The 16,530-nt window shown below is 37.4% G+C and overlaps 2 protein-coding genes across 5 annotated transcripts in view; one reads left to right on the top strand and one right to left on the bottom strand.

The window, feature by feature from the left end:
• The window catches only part of LOC106091595 (uncharacterized), a 1,079,098-nt gene that overhangs the window by 235,347 nt on the left and 827,221 nt on the right, over positions 1-16,530 (bottom strand). The gene's annotated exons all lie outside the window — the stretch shown is intronic.
• LOC106088789 (probable insulin-like peptide 3) lies at positions 7,591-8,192 on the top strand. Its single transcript, XM_013254470.2, has 2 exons — positions 7,591-7,799; positions 7,851-8,192. The coding sequence occupies exons 1-2, from the start codon at positions 7,640-7,642 to the stop codon at positions 8,051-8,053; spliced, it is 363 nt and encodes a 120-aa protein (XP_013109924.1). The 5' UTR covers positions 7,591-7,639; the 3' UTR covers positions 8,054-8,192.

The following is a 16,530-nucleotide window of genomic DNA, read 5'->3' as shown; positions in this document are numbered from 1 at the left end:
AACTTAGCACGCTTTTACTTGTTTAAACGTAACCTAACCAAAGTAATAAAATAAAGAAAATGTGATCGAATGTTTACAGAAATTCAATAATCGAATAAAAGTTAATTTTTCAGATTTTATAAGTAGAACATCTGTGTATGTTTATGGGTATGTTTCAATCAAATTTGAGTTATATGTTTGTTATTAGTATTAAAACTATACTTAACATATTTTGTTTAAGTTTATCAAGTAAAATTAAACAAGTGGTCTGCATAAATATAGAACATCTTTGAACTTTCATCAGTTTATGGACAAACAAGTAAAAAGGCGTTAAGTTCGGCCGGGCCGAACTTTGGATACTCACCACCTCGGGTATATATGTAAACCACCTTTCATCAAAATTCGGTGAAAATTTCATACCTTATGTCCCATATTATATCAAAATAGGTTCCGATTTGGATCAAATACTAATAAGTACTCTATATATCTAAATACAAGTAAGGCGTTAAGTTCAGGCGGGCCGAACTTTGGATATCCACCACCTCGGGTATATATGTAAACCACCTTTCATCAAAATTCGGTGAAAATTTCATACCTTATACTCATATACCTCATACCGATCTGAACTATATACGACACGGATGTCGAAAAGCCGAACATAAGTCGCTGTGTCAAATTTCAGTGAAATCGGATTATAAATGCGTCTTTTATGGGGCCAAGACTTTAAATCGAGATATTTGTCTACATGGCAGCTATATCCAAATCTGAAACGATTTGGGCCAAGTTGCATAAACATGTCGAAAAGCCTAACACAAAGCACTGTCCCAAATTTCGGCGAAATCGGACAATAAATGCCTCTTTTATGGGCCTTAAACCTTAAATCATGAGATCGGTCTATATGGCAGCTATATGTAAATCTGGACTGATCAAAATTTAAGAAGGACGTCGAAGAGCCTAATCAAACTCACTGTGCCAAATTTCAGCGACATCGGACAACAAATGCGTCTTTTATGGCCCCAAAACCTAAAAGTTAGATATCGGTCTATATGGCAGCTATATCCAAATCTGGACCGATCTGTGCGATATTGCAGAAGTATGTCAAGGGGCTTAACTTAACTCACTGTTCCAAATTTTCGGCGACATCGGACAATAAATGAGCATTTTATGGGCCCAAAACCATAAATCAAGAAATCGGTCTATATGGCAGCTATATCTAAATCTGAAGCGATCTGGACCAAATTGAAGAAATATGTCAAAGGGCTTAACAAACTCACTGTCCCAAATTTCAGCAAAATCGGATAATGAATGTGGCTTTTATGGGCCTTACACCATAAATCGGAGGATCGATCTATATGGCAGCTATATCCAATCTGGACCGATCTGAGCCAAATTAACGAAGGATGTCCCGAATTTCATCAAAATCGGATAATAAATGTGGCTTTTGTGGGCCTAAGACCCTTTACCGGAGCATCGGCAGCTATATCTAAATCTGAACCGATCTTGGCCAATTTAACGAAGGAAGTCGAAGGGCCTAAGACAACTCACTGTCCTAAATATCAGCGAAATCGGATAATAAATGTGGCTTTTATGGGCCTTAGACCCTAAATCGGAGGATCGGTCTATATGACAGCTATATCCAAATCTGGACCGATCTGAGCCAAATTGACGAAGGATGTCGAAGGGCCCAACACAACTCACTGCCCCAAATTTCAACAAAATCGGATAATAAATGTGGCTTTTATGGGCCTAAGACTCTGAATCGGCGGATCGGTCTATATGGGGGCTATATCAAGATATAGTCCGATATAGCCCATCTTCGAACTTAACCTGCTCATGGACAAAAAAAGAATCTGGGCAAAATTTCAGCTCAATATCTCTATTTTTAAAGACTGTAGCGTGATTTCAACAGACAGACGGACGGACATGTCTAGATCGTCTTAGATTTTTACGCTGATCAAGAATATATATACTTTATAGGGTCGAGAATTGATATTTCGATGTGTTGCCAATGGAATGATAAAATGAATATACCCCCATCCTTCGGTGGTGGGTATAAAAATCATGTAATTTTTAATAATTTCAGTGGATTTTCTTGGAATTTTAGCAACGTTTATGTAGTAGGTATTTTTGTTTCCTATGTTGCAAGCGAAATAACGAAACATATATACAGCCATCCAATTGTGGAGTGAATAAAAGTATTTCAACTCAATTTGAAGGTTTCATTCCTAAAGAGAACGCAGTGAAAAACCAATTTCGAGTTAAGCAGAATAATTCCTTAACCACAATTTATTCCGTATCATGTATATATGAATTCGTTTGTTATGTGTGAACTCTTACATTTGCGGAGCATAACGAATTTTAAGACTACATACCTCGAATGCCATGCACGTAGTAGCTTTGATTTTATAGTATTTCCACATTATACATACATATAGTGAATTCCTCCTACGAAGTGGGGAAAGAGTGTAAAGGATTTATTATGAAATCATAATTCAGTCTTAAGTCATATTTTCATCTTCGCTATTGCTGTCAGCATACCAGCAAGGAAATTCTTAAAATCAGATGTTTTTATCTCAGCCTGTGAAAATACTGGAAAAACTAACTCTCCGTGAATTTGAGTTAAAGTGGATAATAGTAATCATCAAAATTTAATATTTCATAAATAATTTTTTTCAGCACATTCCTACATGCTACTTATGCACTTAGTGATGTGTAGTGGAATTTTATTTATAGGACCTTTATTAACACATAGGATCAAAACCAATTCCCCAAATATTTAACGTTTACTGCAATTTGAAAATTGCATATTTGTATGCAGAAATACAATATAGTGGCAGTCTACGTTCTAAACAGACTCATTTCGACAATTTCGGTCCATTGTGATACCATACCCAGCAAAATAGGTTGGAAATTATTCTAAATAAACCGTATTTGAGGTACTTCCAAGGTGACGAAGATGGTTTAATTCTTCATCTTGAAAAGTAATGTAGAAGAACATTGCATATGTCAAGATTAAATACTTTCCTGGAATATAAACTGGGGGGATTTATGAATGAATTGATTTTTTTGTAATTTAAATCGACACATCCTTGGTTGAGTATTGTATGTTTCATACATCATTTGTGATGTATGACGCCATACGCTTGCAGAATCATTGATCGGTATTCCCGTTTAAAGTTTTTATGGTCAATATTTTCTATGCCGACTTTACATTGCATTTTTCGTATTAGTTCCCAACATCTAATGACTTATTGGCGACAACCCTATGTTAAAATCACAACAACAACACGCACAACAAAAATTGTGTTGCGTAGTTTCGAAATACCGTGTCTTTGCTGTAAATGAAACACATGACCTCCGCACTGCACTAGTAATCCGAGCACGCTAACAACTCGAGTACCGGGGCAACGCTGCTATATCTAGGTGTGAACTAATTATGTCCTTAAGAGGGGTAGTTTTATAACTTAGTGAATTTGTTTATAATACTATATAGCAATGTCCGTCTTCCTTGCTACTGGCTAAAGGAAGATCGGTTTATATGGCAGATATATCAGGTTATGGATTGATTTAGACGTAGAAATTCATACCAAAACATTTCATGCAAGATTTCAGCCAAATCGGATAAGAATTGCGCTCTCTAGAAGCTCTAGAAGTCAAGACCCAAGGTCCGTTTATATGGCAGCTATATAGGTTTTCAACTGATTTAGACCATATACCACGTGCGAAATTTTAGCCAAATCGGTTAAGAATTGCTCGCTCTAGAAGTCAAGACCCAAGATCGGTTTATATGGCAGCTATATTAAAACATGGACCGATTTGGCCCATTTACAACCCCAACCGATATACACTAATAAGAAGTTTTTTTTACAAAATTTCAAGCGTCTAGATTTACTCCTTCGAAAGTTTGCGTGCTTTCGACAGACGGACGGACTGACATGGCTAGATCGACTTAAAATGTCATGAAGATCAAGAATATAAATACTTTATGGGGTCTTAGACGTATATTTCGAGGTGTTACAAACGGAATGACGAAATTAGTATACCCCCATCCTATGGCGGAGGGTATAATACCGCCATCCTATGGTGGAGGGTACACAAAAAAAAAACCAAGTAAGAACGTAATAAGTACATGCCGTACCGAAATTTGGATACGCACCACCATGGGTATATTCATCATCCTATTTTATTACAATTCCACTACAATATCATATTTCATTCAGGTGCCGAGAACTCTTATATAAGTCGCAGGTTCATCGAAATCGGGCAATAAATTCGATTTTTATGGCATTGAAACCCTATATTAGAAGATCGGTCCATATGCAGCTATATCTCAATATGGTCCGATCTGAACCATACTCGGTACGAAAAAAAGGACGCTTCAAATAACTCTTTATTTTAAATTTCGGCGAAATTGTGTAATAAATTCGACTCTTGTGGGCTTAATAGCCTAAATCTGAAGATTGTCTATATGGCATCTATATCTAAGTATTGTCCGATCTGGACGATATTCAGGTCGGATGTTGGGAGACATAAAACAACTTACTCTTAAAATTTCGGTGAAATCGGGTAATAAAGTAGCCTCTTGTGGGTTCAAGACCCTTAATCGGCAGATCGTGCTGTATGGCAGCTATATGTAAACGTAGTCCGATATGGACCACATTAAGGTAGGACGACGGGATCTTGAAGCATGTCATTGCTTACAATTTCAGCGAAAACGGGTTATGAACGCTGGGCATAATATCCTAAATCGACAGATCGCGCTGTATGACAACTAACAGTAAATATAGTCCGATATGGACCATATTCCGGTCACTTGTCGGTGCTCCTAGTGCAACTCACATTTTCCAGTATCAGCGAAATCGGACAAAGAATAAGCTTTTATGGGCATCTGCAGGTCGGGCTATATGACAGTTACAACAGACGGACACACAGATAGACAGACGGTGGGATAGACACACATACATCTTTAAATCGTCTTAGAATTTTTCTATACCCACCACCAAAGGATGGTGGTATATTGTCATTCCATTTGAAACACATCGAAATATCCATTTTTGACCCTATAAAGTACATATATTCTTGACCAGTGTAAAAATCTAAGAGGATCTAGTCATGTCCATCCGTCTGTCTGTTGAAATCACGCTGCAGTCTTTAAAAATAGAAATATTGAGCTGAAACTTTGCATAGGTTCTTTATTGTCCATAAGCAGTTTAAGTTCGAAGATGGGCTATATCGGACTATATCTTGATATAGCCCCCACATAGACCGATCCGCCGATTTAGGCCCATAAAAGCCATATTTATTATCCGATTTTGCTAAAATTTGGGACAGTGAGTTGTACAAGGCCCTTTGACAGTGATTTGTGTTAGGCCCTTCGACATTCTTCTTCAATTTGGCCCAGATCGGTCCAGATTTATATATAGCTGCCATATAGACCGATCTCTCGATTTAAAGTTTTGTGGCCATAAAAAGCGCATTTGTTGTCCGATTGAGCCGAAATTTGGGACTGTGAGTTGTGTTAGGCATTCGACATTTTTCTGCAATTTGGCCCAAATCGGTCCAGATTTGCATATAGGTGCCATATAGACCGATATCTCGATTTAAAGTCTTGGCCTCATAAAAAGCGCATTTATATTCCGATTTCACTGAAATTTGACACAGTGACTGATGTTAGGTTTGTCAACATTCGTGTTGCATATGGTTCAGATCGGTTTATTTTTAGAAATAGCTACCAAAAAGGCCAATATTTTGTTGTACACAATTGAACAATGACTTGTACTTATTAGTATTTGGTCCAAATTGGAACATATTTTAGATATATTAGCTGCTATTGAGCATCAGATATGCATTTTTCATTTTGACAAAAGACTCGAGGTTGTGGGTATCCAAAGTTCAGCCCGACCGAGCTTAACACCTTTTTACTTGTTTTTTTTTTTTTTTTTTTTTTTTTAATAAAACAAAGACGGGTTTGAATATCAATGAAATTCTTGATTTCTGTGAAAGAACATTCGATGCCAATATGTGCGGAACTCGATTTCTTTTACATAGCCACCACGAGCACGCTTGCAGAAGTCTAGACGCTGGACCCAAGTTTTGACGGTTTTCAAGCATTAATCGGCCGATATTGCTGCAATTTTACGTTCGATATTCGTACGAAGTCGTCCAATCGTCGCTGGAAATAGTCTAACGGCGTCAAATCGCAATCGACTGGATCATTTCGTGAGATAACACTTTGTCCAAACATGGTATCCTATAAATTGATTATTATATTCGCTGTGTGGCGCCGTCCTTTTGGAACCAAATGTTTTCCAAGTCCATATCATTCAATTGGGGCCAAAAATATTGTATTATCATTGATCGGTAGCGATTCCCATTCACAGTAAGATGCCGGTCTTGATCATCACGGAAAAAGTACGGCTCAATGACGTCGCCGGCCGATAAACCGCACCAAACTATTTTTTTCGGAATGCAATAATGACTCATGGAGTACGTGTGGATTGCTGTTTGATCTACAACACTTATTTTGTTTATTGGCGAAGTCATTCAGCCAGAAATGAGCCTCATCGTAGCGCTCTTAAAGTTGAGAACACTGACTCCGTATTTCGGTAGTAAATTTTAATAATTTCGACTCGTTTTAGCCACATGTAGGGCTCCGCGGTAGCCGAGTTGATAGCGAGCTTGGATTACCAGTGCAGGGGTCGTGGGTTCGATTCCCACCAGAAGCCTAGGTCTGTCGCTACTGTGGTATCACAATGGACTTAAAATTTTCTAAGTGAGTCTGTAAAGGACTGCCACTCGTACCTAACCTAGGCACATGTATCTTTTCATCGTGAAATGGCAAACATAACTGAAGAGAAATGTAAAAAAAGCAGTAAAAAAGATGGCATTGTTTTCCATACAAATTACGATATTAGTAATACTTTGTTATAAAGCTTCTAAAATGAAAACAATTTTTTTGTTAAAATAATCAAATTATTTCATACTATGTTAATGTGCAATTTTGATGTAAGTGAAATATCGCGGTCACGTAACAATATATAAACAACAATAAATGGCGCTTACACCAAAATCATTTTGTCTCCCATTTCAAAACGGTACATGGTACAGCTCCGATATTTGGATACGTGATTCGATATCAATTAAAAATCGAAAATCAATAAAATGTCGCTTACATCATATTCGTGGCAAGGGCACTTTTATATATGGTGTAACAATAAATATTTTGGTTCAATTTACTGCGAAACTATATTAATAACGATTCTAAGAATTAATTGTAGAAAAAGATTTTCATGATATTTCGTTAATGGGAGAATCTTAAAAACACCCTAGATTTTATATCTAGCAATTCCACGTGTGTTTCTATATATGAAGTAAGTGCAGAAATTGTTAAATTAAGTCAAGGTCTTATTTATCGAATGATGTGGTGTCTGTGTCTGCTTACAAAATCTAAATCTAAAGGACGTGCTATGTGTGGGAGGAAAATTATTACAAAAGTATTTGCATATTGAAGCCAAAACATTTCTTTCATTGGAAGGCAGTAAGGCGCTATTGTGTGGACTTGCTGAGTATATATAATAACAGTAGGTGAACCAAGATAGCAGTCAGTAATTACACACCACTTGGCCTAGTTCGTCTGTACTATTCATAGTTTTGCTGGAAAATGAAACTTTTAAGTTTGCTTGTCCTTTTCGCTATTGTGTACGAAATCCATAGCGAGGGTTCTCGGTTCTGCGGTGGCAATCTGGCGCAAATCTTAGAAATTGTTTGTAAAAATGGTTATAATGGAATGGCAATAAGTAAAAAATCAACAAATAAGATAGGTAAGCATTCTGCAATTACTTTGCTGTCACATTTAAGGAATTTTCTTGCAGCCGATACGGATGTCCTAAACAAATTCAACGAAATCTATGACGATTCGCCATTTCAATCGGAGACATTTTTGAACGATTTGCTATATGGCAACCATATCCATGACCTGGCTAAAACACGAAGGCAGCGTCATTTGGCAGGAGTTTATGATGAATGTTGCCGCAAGTCATGCACAATGGACGAGTTGGCTGGATACTGTTTGTAATGCCATGAAATAAATTTTGTTATTACATTATTTTAGATAAGACTTAAGAAAAAACTCTTACCGAATTGCATAGAATTCTATCATTACTTAGAATGAGCCCCAATTATGTTAAGGAAATAAATGTTGATTATATAAAGTATTATGTGGATTATATAAAGTATATTATTATTATGTCAATTGTCGACCAAATCGGGTTTGAATTCTCTTAAGCTCATAAAGGCGCCTAAATGTCTGTTTAAGAAAACAAGCTTGGAATTGCCATTGACAAAGTTTCACGCAGACAATACCTGGCTGTACAAAGTTTATTAAAACAGGTATAAAGGCTTTAAGTACGGCCGGGCCGAACATATATACTAACCACCTTTTATACTAACTTCATAATACGGAGAAATCATTTATGAGGCAAAAGCAGATATATCGAAATATAGTCCGATCTCCACAATATTAAGAAAGGCTTTGTAAGGGTTTAACACAATTCATTGTGCCAAACTCATAGGTTAAAAAATGGTTTTCTTGTATATGGTAGCTTCATCCAAACAAAGACCTATCTGAACTATATAATGCACGGATGTCGAAGAGCTTAACAGGGCTCCATGTACCAAATTTTAGCGAAATCGGACAATAAATGTGCCTATTATGGCTCTAAGACCTTAAATTCAGAGATGGGTCTATATAAGAGTTACATCGAAATATAGACCGATCTGCAAAATCGGTTAATAATCACTTTTTATGAGCCTAATACCTTAAATCGGAAGATGGCAGCTATATTCAAATCTGGACCAGTCTGGGTTGTATTGAACAGCGAAAACGGACAATAAATGTGCCTATTGTGGCTCTAAGACCTTAAATTCAGAGATGGGTCTATATAAGAGTTACATCGAAATATAGATCGATCTGCAAAATCGGTTAATAATCACTTTTTATGAGCCTAATACCTTAAATCGGAAGATGGCAGCTATATTCAAATCTGGACCAGTCTGGGTCGTTATGAACAGGAATGTTGAGGAGCCTAACATAACTCGCCGTACCAAAATTCAGCGAAATCGGATAACAAATGTTGCTTTAATGATATATATAAAAGTTTGTGGAAAGTTTCAGCTCAATGTATTTATTTTCAAAGATTATAACTTAATTTCAACGGGCAGACGGACATGACTAGATCGTCTAGATTTTTACGACGATCGTGAATATATATACTTTATAAAGTCGAAAATGGACATATCGAAGAGTTGCAAACGGAATGACAAAATGAATTTACCCCCATTCTTCGGTGATGGTTATAAAAATAAAAGATAAATTGCAATTTACAATTTTGGAAAAAGTTCAAACGCGGTTTCGAAGTCATCAACATTGTCGGTGTAAATGAACCTTAACACATTGAAGCTGGATAAAAGCCAGCCCATTTGAAAAAAAAGGCTTTAAATACCTTAAAAAAGGGCAACTTATGATAGATTGTCACCATACCAAAATTATGTTGTCATACCCCTTTGCTATCAAATGTCAGCATTCTAAAAGTATGTGGTCTTATCTTGACTAGAAGAGGTCTACCCCTTTGGTGTCACTGGCCAGAACAGACGTTTCATTCATTGTGTCCGTCATGACATGTCACTGTCTGATCGGAAAACATGCTGACGGATGTGAACATTTGCAAGTGTTGGGCTTTTTAAGGCGATCTGGATGGTACAACGGTAGGAAGTAGAAGGCATCTTCCTTCTGGCAGACACACCAAAGTAACCAAGCCTAACTTTGAAAATCACTAAGAAATAAAAGGGGAGATTCACACATGAGGAGATGTAAAGGGATTAGCCTGTGGTTTCCAAAATGAAATCTCCATTTCCAATTCGGATTTCGATTTAATTTCAAGACTACAAAATAATATGCTATGAACTGTGAGCCGGTCAGACGGTAGGTTAGCGGGCAATACTATTGTACTGAAGTGGCGTGTTGCCTGTGATCAAATCCATCTGTTGTCTTGCAATTTCATTTCAGTAATCAATAAAAAATCCTTCAATTCTTGTGATGTTCATTCCCTTGGTCAATTTGGCTCGATTCTCTCCCCCTTTGGTAAAAAGTAAAAAATTATTGCAATTTTAGCTGAATATAATTGCTGTACTGACTTTCAAAATTCTGTATGCGTATGCTTGGGCTATGTGCACTCATATATATGAACTTTCTCACTTTTGATATGTGAGATGGAATATCTGATTTTCTTTGCAAAAATTTCAGTCAAATATTTTTCCGAGTACCTTAAGAAAACTTTCTGACTGCATAATTAAATCACAAATTTGGCATTATTTTACCTTATTCACTTTACATAAATCCTATTTTAGACTTTAATAAAGTAAAAACTTTTTAAAAGTGTATGTAGGTTGGGATTGTAAATGGGCCAAATCGGTTCTCGTTTTGATATAGCTGCCATATAGACCGATCTTGGAACTTGATTTCTTGAGCCTCAAGAGGGCGGACGAGAAGTCCTATTTGACTGAAATTTTGCACGTGGTGTTTTGTTATCACTTCCAATAACTGTGCTAAATTGGTTCATAACCTGATATAGCTGCTGTATAAACCGATCTGGGGTCTTGACTTTTTTAACTTTTAGAGGGCGCAATTCTTATCCGATTTAGCTGTAATTTTGCATGAGGTGTTTTGTTATGATGTTCAACAACTGTGCTTAGTATGGCGCAAATCGGTACAAAACCTTGTACAGCTGCCGAAAAAACGGATCTTGGGTCTTGAATTCTTGAGCCTCTAGATGGCGCAATTCTCGTCCGATGAAATTTTGTACGCTATGTTTTGGTATTATTTTCAATAACTGTGCCAAGCATGGTTTAAATTGGTTCATAGCTGATATAGCTGCCATATAAACCCAATTTTAGATTATGACTTCTTGAGCCGCTGGAGGGTGCAATTCTCATTCGACTTGGCTGAAATTTTGCAAGAGGTGTTTTGTTAGGATTACCAACAACTGCGCTTAATATGGCGCATCGGTAAAAAACCTGGTATAACTGCCATATAAACCGATCTGGGATATTGATTTCTTAAGCCTCTAGAGGGCGCAATTCTCATCCGGTTTGGCACAAATTTTGTACAACGGCTTTTCTCATGACCTTCAACATACGTGTCTAATATGGTCTGAATCGATCTATTGCTTGATACAGCTCCCATATAAACCGATCTCCCGATTTTGCTTCTTGAGCCTTTACAAAGCGCAATTCTTATCCGACTTCTGCAATGTTCAGCATTCAATTCATTTATGGTCCGAATCAGACTATAACTTTATTTAGCTCCACTAACATAACAGTCCTTATTCATTATTCTTTGTTTGCCTTAAAAGATACCGCGCAAAAAACTCGACAAATGCGATCCATGGTGATGGGTATATAAGATTCGGCTCGGCCGAACTTAGCACGCTCTTACTTGTTTGGTTTTGATTATGGTCGTCATGTCTCATTCGCATTGCTTTATGTATTTATTTGGCATCACAATTTTTCACTGTTATGTTTGTGTACATATTCAGTTTCATAACGTGCTTGTCATATACCACGGAATTTCTGTGAAATCATGCAAATATTTATGTGTTACTCCCCAAACATTACTATGTTTGGTAAGGCTGTGAAAGTAAAATTACATATACATACATATGTATATGCGTATAAATAATGTAAAAGTACATATTTATAGTAATTGATAACATTCGAGCTGCCTAGGACTGTAGTCTTACATTTCCGTTTACAAGTTTATTATTGGCTTGACAACCTCATACGGTGCAAGAAAAAGAGAGATCAGAAATTATTAAACTCAAGCATTCGATAAGGAACTGAAATAATCCAAATGAGAAAATATGAAATAATTCAAAATAGTATAACAGTGCAAGCAAAGCGACAACTGAGGCGCAGAGGTAAGCATGTCCGCATATGATGCCAAGCGCCTGTGTTCAAAACCAAGCATAAACATCAGAAAAGTTTTCAGAGATGGTTATCCTCTTACTAATGCTGTCTACATTTGTGAGGCATCCCGTCATGTTAAAATTTCTCTATCAATTGGTGTCTCTATGCGACAAGAAGTTCGGACTCGACATAGAAAAGCACTCCCTCGTCATTAAGTTTAAACTTTAACCGGACTGCACTCATTGATATGAGAGAAGAATCCCCTCTTCCTTAATGGAAGGTTCATGGAAAATTAAGTAGTAGTAGTAAACAAAGAGAGATTTTTAAGATATAGAAAACAAAAATTAAGAAAAAGTAAAAGTGCCGGCGGTGGCGGATGATAATGAGTTTAAGGGCCTTGAGGCCACAAAAGGCGTATTTATTACCCTATTAAGGCTAAATTTGGAGTAATGAGTCGCCCAAGAGCCAAATATGGCTGAGATAATGCTGAGAACTGCCCATTTAAGTTCTTTAACCTATTGAAGGTGCATTCATTACCTGATTTCGCTGGAATTTCAGTGAATTGCGTTAAATTGGAACACTGATTTGTATGCCAGCAAGAAAATCATTTCAGCGGTTGTTTCCTCTTACTAATACGTTTGACACTTGTGAGGTCTTTAGTCTTATAAAACTTCTTTACCAAATAGTGTCGCTCTACGGCACACCTTTCGAATTCGGTAACCCAAAGGAGATCCTTAATTATTGAGCTTAATCTTAAATCGGACATCACTCACTGATATATATGCCCTTGATAGAATGATCGTAAGCTACATTTCAATTTGAGTTGTATTAGCCGACGCACAGTGGTTCAGACTGAGGAAATAGGTCAAAGCAAGCAAAAGAGAGCTATTTTCCGCCGGACCGAATCTTAATACCCTCCACCAAGGATAGCGTTTGTCGAGTTCTTTGGCCGGTTTCTCTTTTTAGCCAAACAATGGATAATGGATAAGAAATGCAATGCTGTTGTCCGATTCGAACCATACTTGGTTTGGATGTTGAAGATTATAATAAAATTCATTGTGCAAAATTTCAGCCAAATCGAATAAGAATTGCGTCCTTTAGGGGCTCAAGAAGTAAAATCGGGATCGATTTATATGGGAGCTGTATCAGGCTATAGGCCGATTCAGACCAAATTCGACACGTATGTTGAAGGTTTATGGAAAAAGCCGTTGTACAAAACTTCAGACGAATCGGAATTGCGTCCTCTGGATGCTTAAGAAATATAATCGGAAAATCGGTTTGTATAGGTGCTATATCAGGTTATGGATTGATTTAGGCCATACTTTGCATAGTTGTTGCGAGACAAAACAAAACACCTATAAGAAACACATAAGAAATGCGCCCTATAGTGGCTCAAGAAGTCAAGATCCAAGATCGATTTATATGGCAGCTATTTCAAAACATAGACCGATATGGCCCATTTATAATCCCAACCAACCTACACTGATACTCCTTTACTTTACTCTTTCGAAAGTTAGCGTGCTTTCGACCTCTAGAGGCTCAAGAACTCAAGATCCAAGAACGGTTTATACGGAAGCTATATCAGGTTATGGACCCATTAAAATTTAAACCCACAGTTATTGTTATTCATATTAAAATACTTAGTGCAAAATTTCAGCCAAATCGGCCCCTGGGGTTCAAGATGTTAAATCGAGAGATCGGATTATATGGGAGCTATATTAGGTTACTGGCCGATTTGGAAGTCAAATCGGGGGATCGGTTTATATGGGAGCTATAATAGGTTTTTGACCTATTTAAACCGTACTTTGCAAAATTATTGGATGTCAGATCGAACACACATAGTGTGTTCGATCTGAAATCGAATAACAATTGCGCCTTCCAGGGGCTCAAGAAATCAAATCAGGAGATCAGTTTATATGGAAACTACATCCAAATCTGGATGGATATGGCCCATTTGCAATCCTCAAAGACCTATATTTAGAAGAAGTATCTGTACAAAATTTCAAGCGGATCTCTTTACTCGTTCGACCGCTATCGTGGTTTTGACAGACGGACGGACGACCGAACGGGCATGGCCAGTTAGATTCAGAATGTCGAGACGATCCAGAATATTAATACTCTATGAGACTAGATAAGTATCCTATGGTGGTGGGTATAAAAATTAAGTACCCCTTGTTAATAGGTGACCCGAATTTTACATAATTTTAAAATTTCTTAGAAATCGGTTTACACAATATGTATATAAGAACCTGTTACATACAAATTTAAAATGTATGGTGATATTCAACTGTATGCCTACACAAGTAAAACACCTTAAGTTCGAAATTTACACACATAACCTTAAAAAAAATCTAATTTAGAATAACAATCGCGGTATCTTGGAGCTCAATATCCTAAAACGAGTCTGGTTTATGTGGGAGCTATATCAGTTTATACACCGATTTTAAAAGTACTACTCATGGTTCTTGGAAGTCATAGCAGAACATTTAGTACAAAATTTCAGACAAATCGGATAAAAATTGTATGTGGTCCGAATCGAAAATGTGATATTTAAAGTTATGAATGGTTATATTTGGTTAAGTTGAAGAAGAGGGTGCGGATCATAAACTACTTTATGCTACTATGGATATACGCCTAAGTTTGTATGAAAGCCACATTAACCTCCTTCCTACTTCCTCTCAGTAATAGTCTTCTCACGGTCGAGGTCGTCCTAACTACCGCTTCACTGTACCACAGTGCACAATATGCGCTCGTAACCCACGCCCTTATCACGGACTGCGTCGCCCTGAAAGGCTTCGCAGTCATCAAATTTATTGATGCCAGTCCTCTGTCCCTTACCGCCAATATTCCTGTCCTCTCGTTCCTTTTTACTCCGCTATGGCCCGGAATCCAAACGATGCGGATCGTGCCATCCCCAGAGAAGACATAGCTTTGGTCATTTGAGACTGTGTCGCTGGCAACAGAGTTTCGCCCTCAAAGCCTATTCCAATCCAGTGAGGTATCGTAGCTTCGCCTCGATTGTCCCTTGATGGTATGACCTGCTGCTATCATCTATCCCATAGATTAAATCTGATAGTCGCAGTGGCTGCCGCATACCTAATCAGTATGTCCAGTGGTTGGACACCTGCAATGTCTCTAGTGCCCCAGTGGGCGTGGTACTCATCTTCCCACCAATGCCAATACAACATGTTCTCGAAACCTATTGTATTATCCTTTTATTGAACTTCTTCTCCATTGCCGTCCACCAGACAACCGAGGCGTAAGTAAGTATTCATCTAATTAACTTCCTATTGAGCCTTCGGCCAGTCTGCATAGTGCCAAACATGTGTGAGCCTTCTCAGTACACTCCTGGATGTGACATTTCCAGTTCTGTTTTCTATACATGATCAACTCCAGTATTTGATTTTGTCGGATGTCGAAATCGCTCTCTTAAGGAAAAGTGGTGCGTCGTATTGGCCCAGCTTGCAAAAATTACGAATTACGTTTAGACCCCTAAATCAAGCCCAGTGGTATGTCATCTACAAGGCCCTTTCGGCTTTTCTCCATAGCTTATACGGAATTGTACATTTGACTCATTTACATTGTCATTCAAAATATCAATCAAATAAGTCGTTAAAAATAGAAGGGCCGCCCTATACAACAAAACCTTAAGCCTAACTACTACGAAATCATGTACAATATAATGTTGTAGGAAGTCAACTGTAAAACTTTAATAAAACATATTACGCGCTCCGTACTTCACGAAAAGGAGCTTATTTTTGCACTAAATTTAAGATTCATACAGAAGTAAAATAAATCCTCAAGGACTTGGTATTCAATAAAAAACTACATCGTCTTAAAGGGCGGCATTTTCCACTAAACAATGATATAGCCACATCCTTTGTAAATGTTTACCCAAGAAGTTTATCTTCAACCGTTCCCTATTTTTTTAAATTCTCGTTTATATTTGAGACCATGTTTAAGTCTTCCACCACTACTAGCAAGCCTTCTCCTTTGATATTTTAGACGTTTGTTGATTTCTTTTTACCTTAGCTGTAACGTCTACAGCTCATCAACAACGTCATCGTCAAAGTATGTATAAGGCAACACGAATCGTAGCAGTCAGTGGATGTTCTGTGGTCGAAGGAAGCACAGAGGAACTGGAAGGACACAACATCAAGATTGTACCAACTGGAATTTAATTAAAAAATACCAACCGGGTTAAACATACAAAAGCAACATGATAAACACTTAAACAGCTTGAGTGCCTCTCAACTGCCTTTTTAGTATTCCTTTTTGCAGGCTATGGGGGCCACACTCATTCGCCGCTGAAAAAGTTGGGCTCCAGTTTGGTTTCCATGAAGTTGATGTCGCAGTTCTTGTGTGCCAAAATAAACCCGTATTTTAGATAAATAACAAATATTAAATAGTGAAAGTCCTGGATTGTTGGTGGTGATGATGGGTACATGCAAGTGCAATCCCATATTTATATTTACATTCCAGTATATACAAAGATCCATGTCACTGTAAGCTGGATATAGCTCACACAAAGGAAAGGATGATGATGCCAATTCTATGGCATGGTATACTTTTTGTTCTAGCCCATACTTA

This window comes from Stomoxys calcitrans, chromosome 1 (assembly GCF_963082655.1).
Source record: "Stomoxys calcitrans chromosome 1, idStoCalc2.1, whole genome shotgun sequence".
Lineage (NCBI taxonomy): Eukaryota > Metazoa > Arthropoda > Insecta > Diptera > Muscidae > Stomoxys > Stomoxys calcitrans.
The sequence above is the reverse complement of the archived record's forward strand: the minus strand, read 5'-3'. Positions and strand labels throughout refer to the sequence as shown.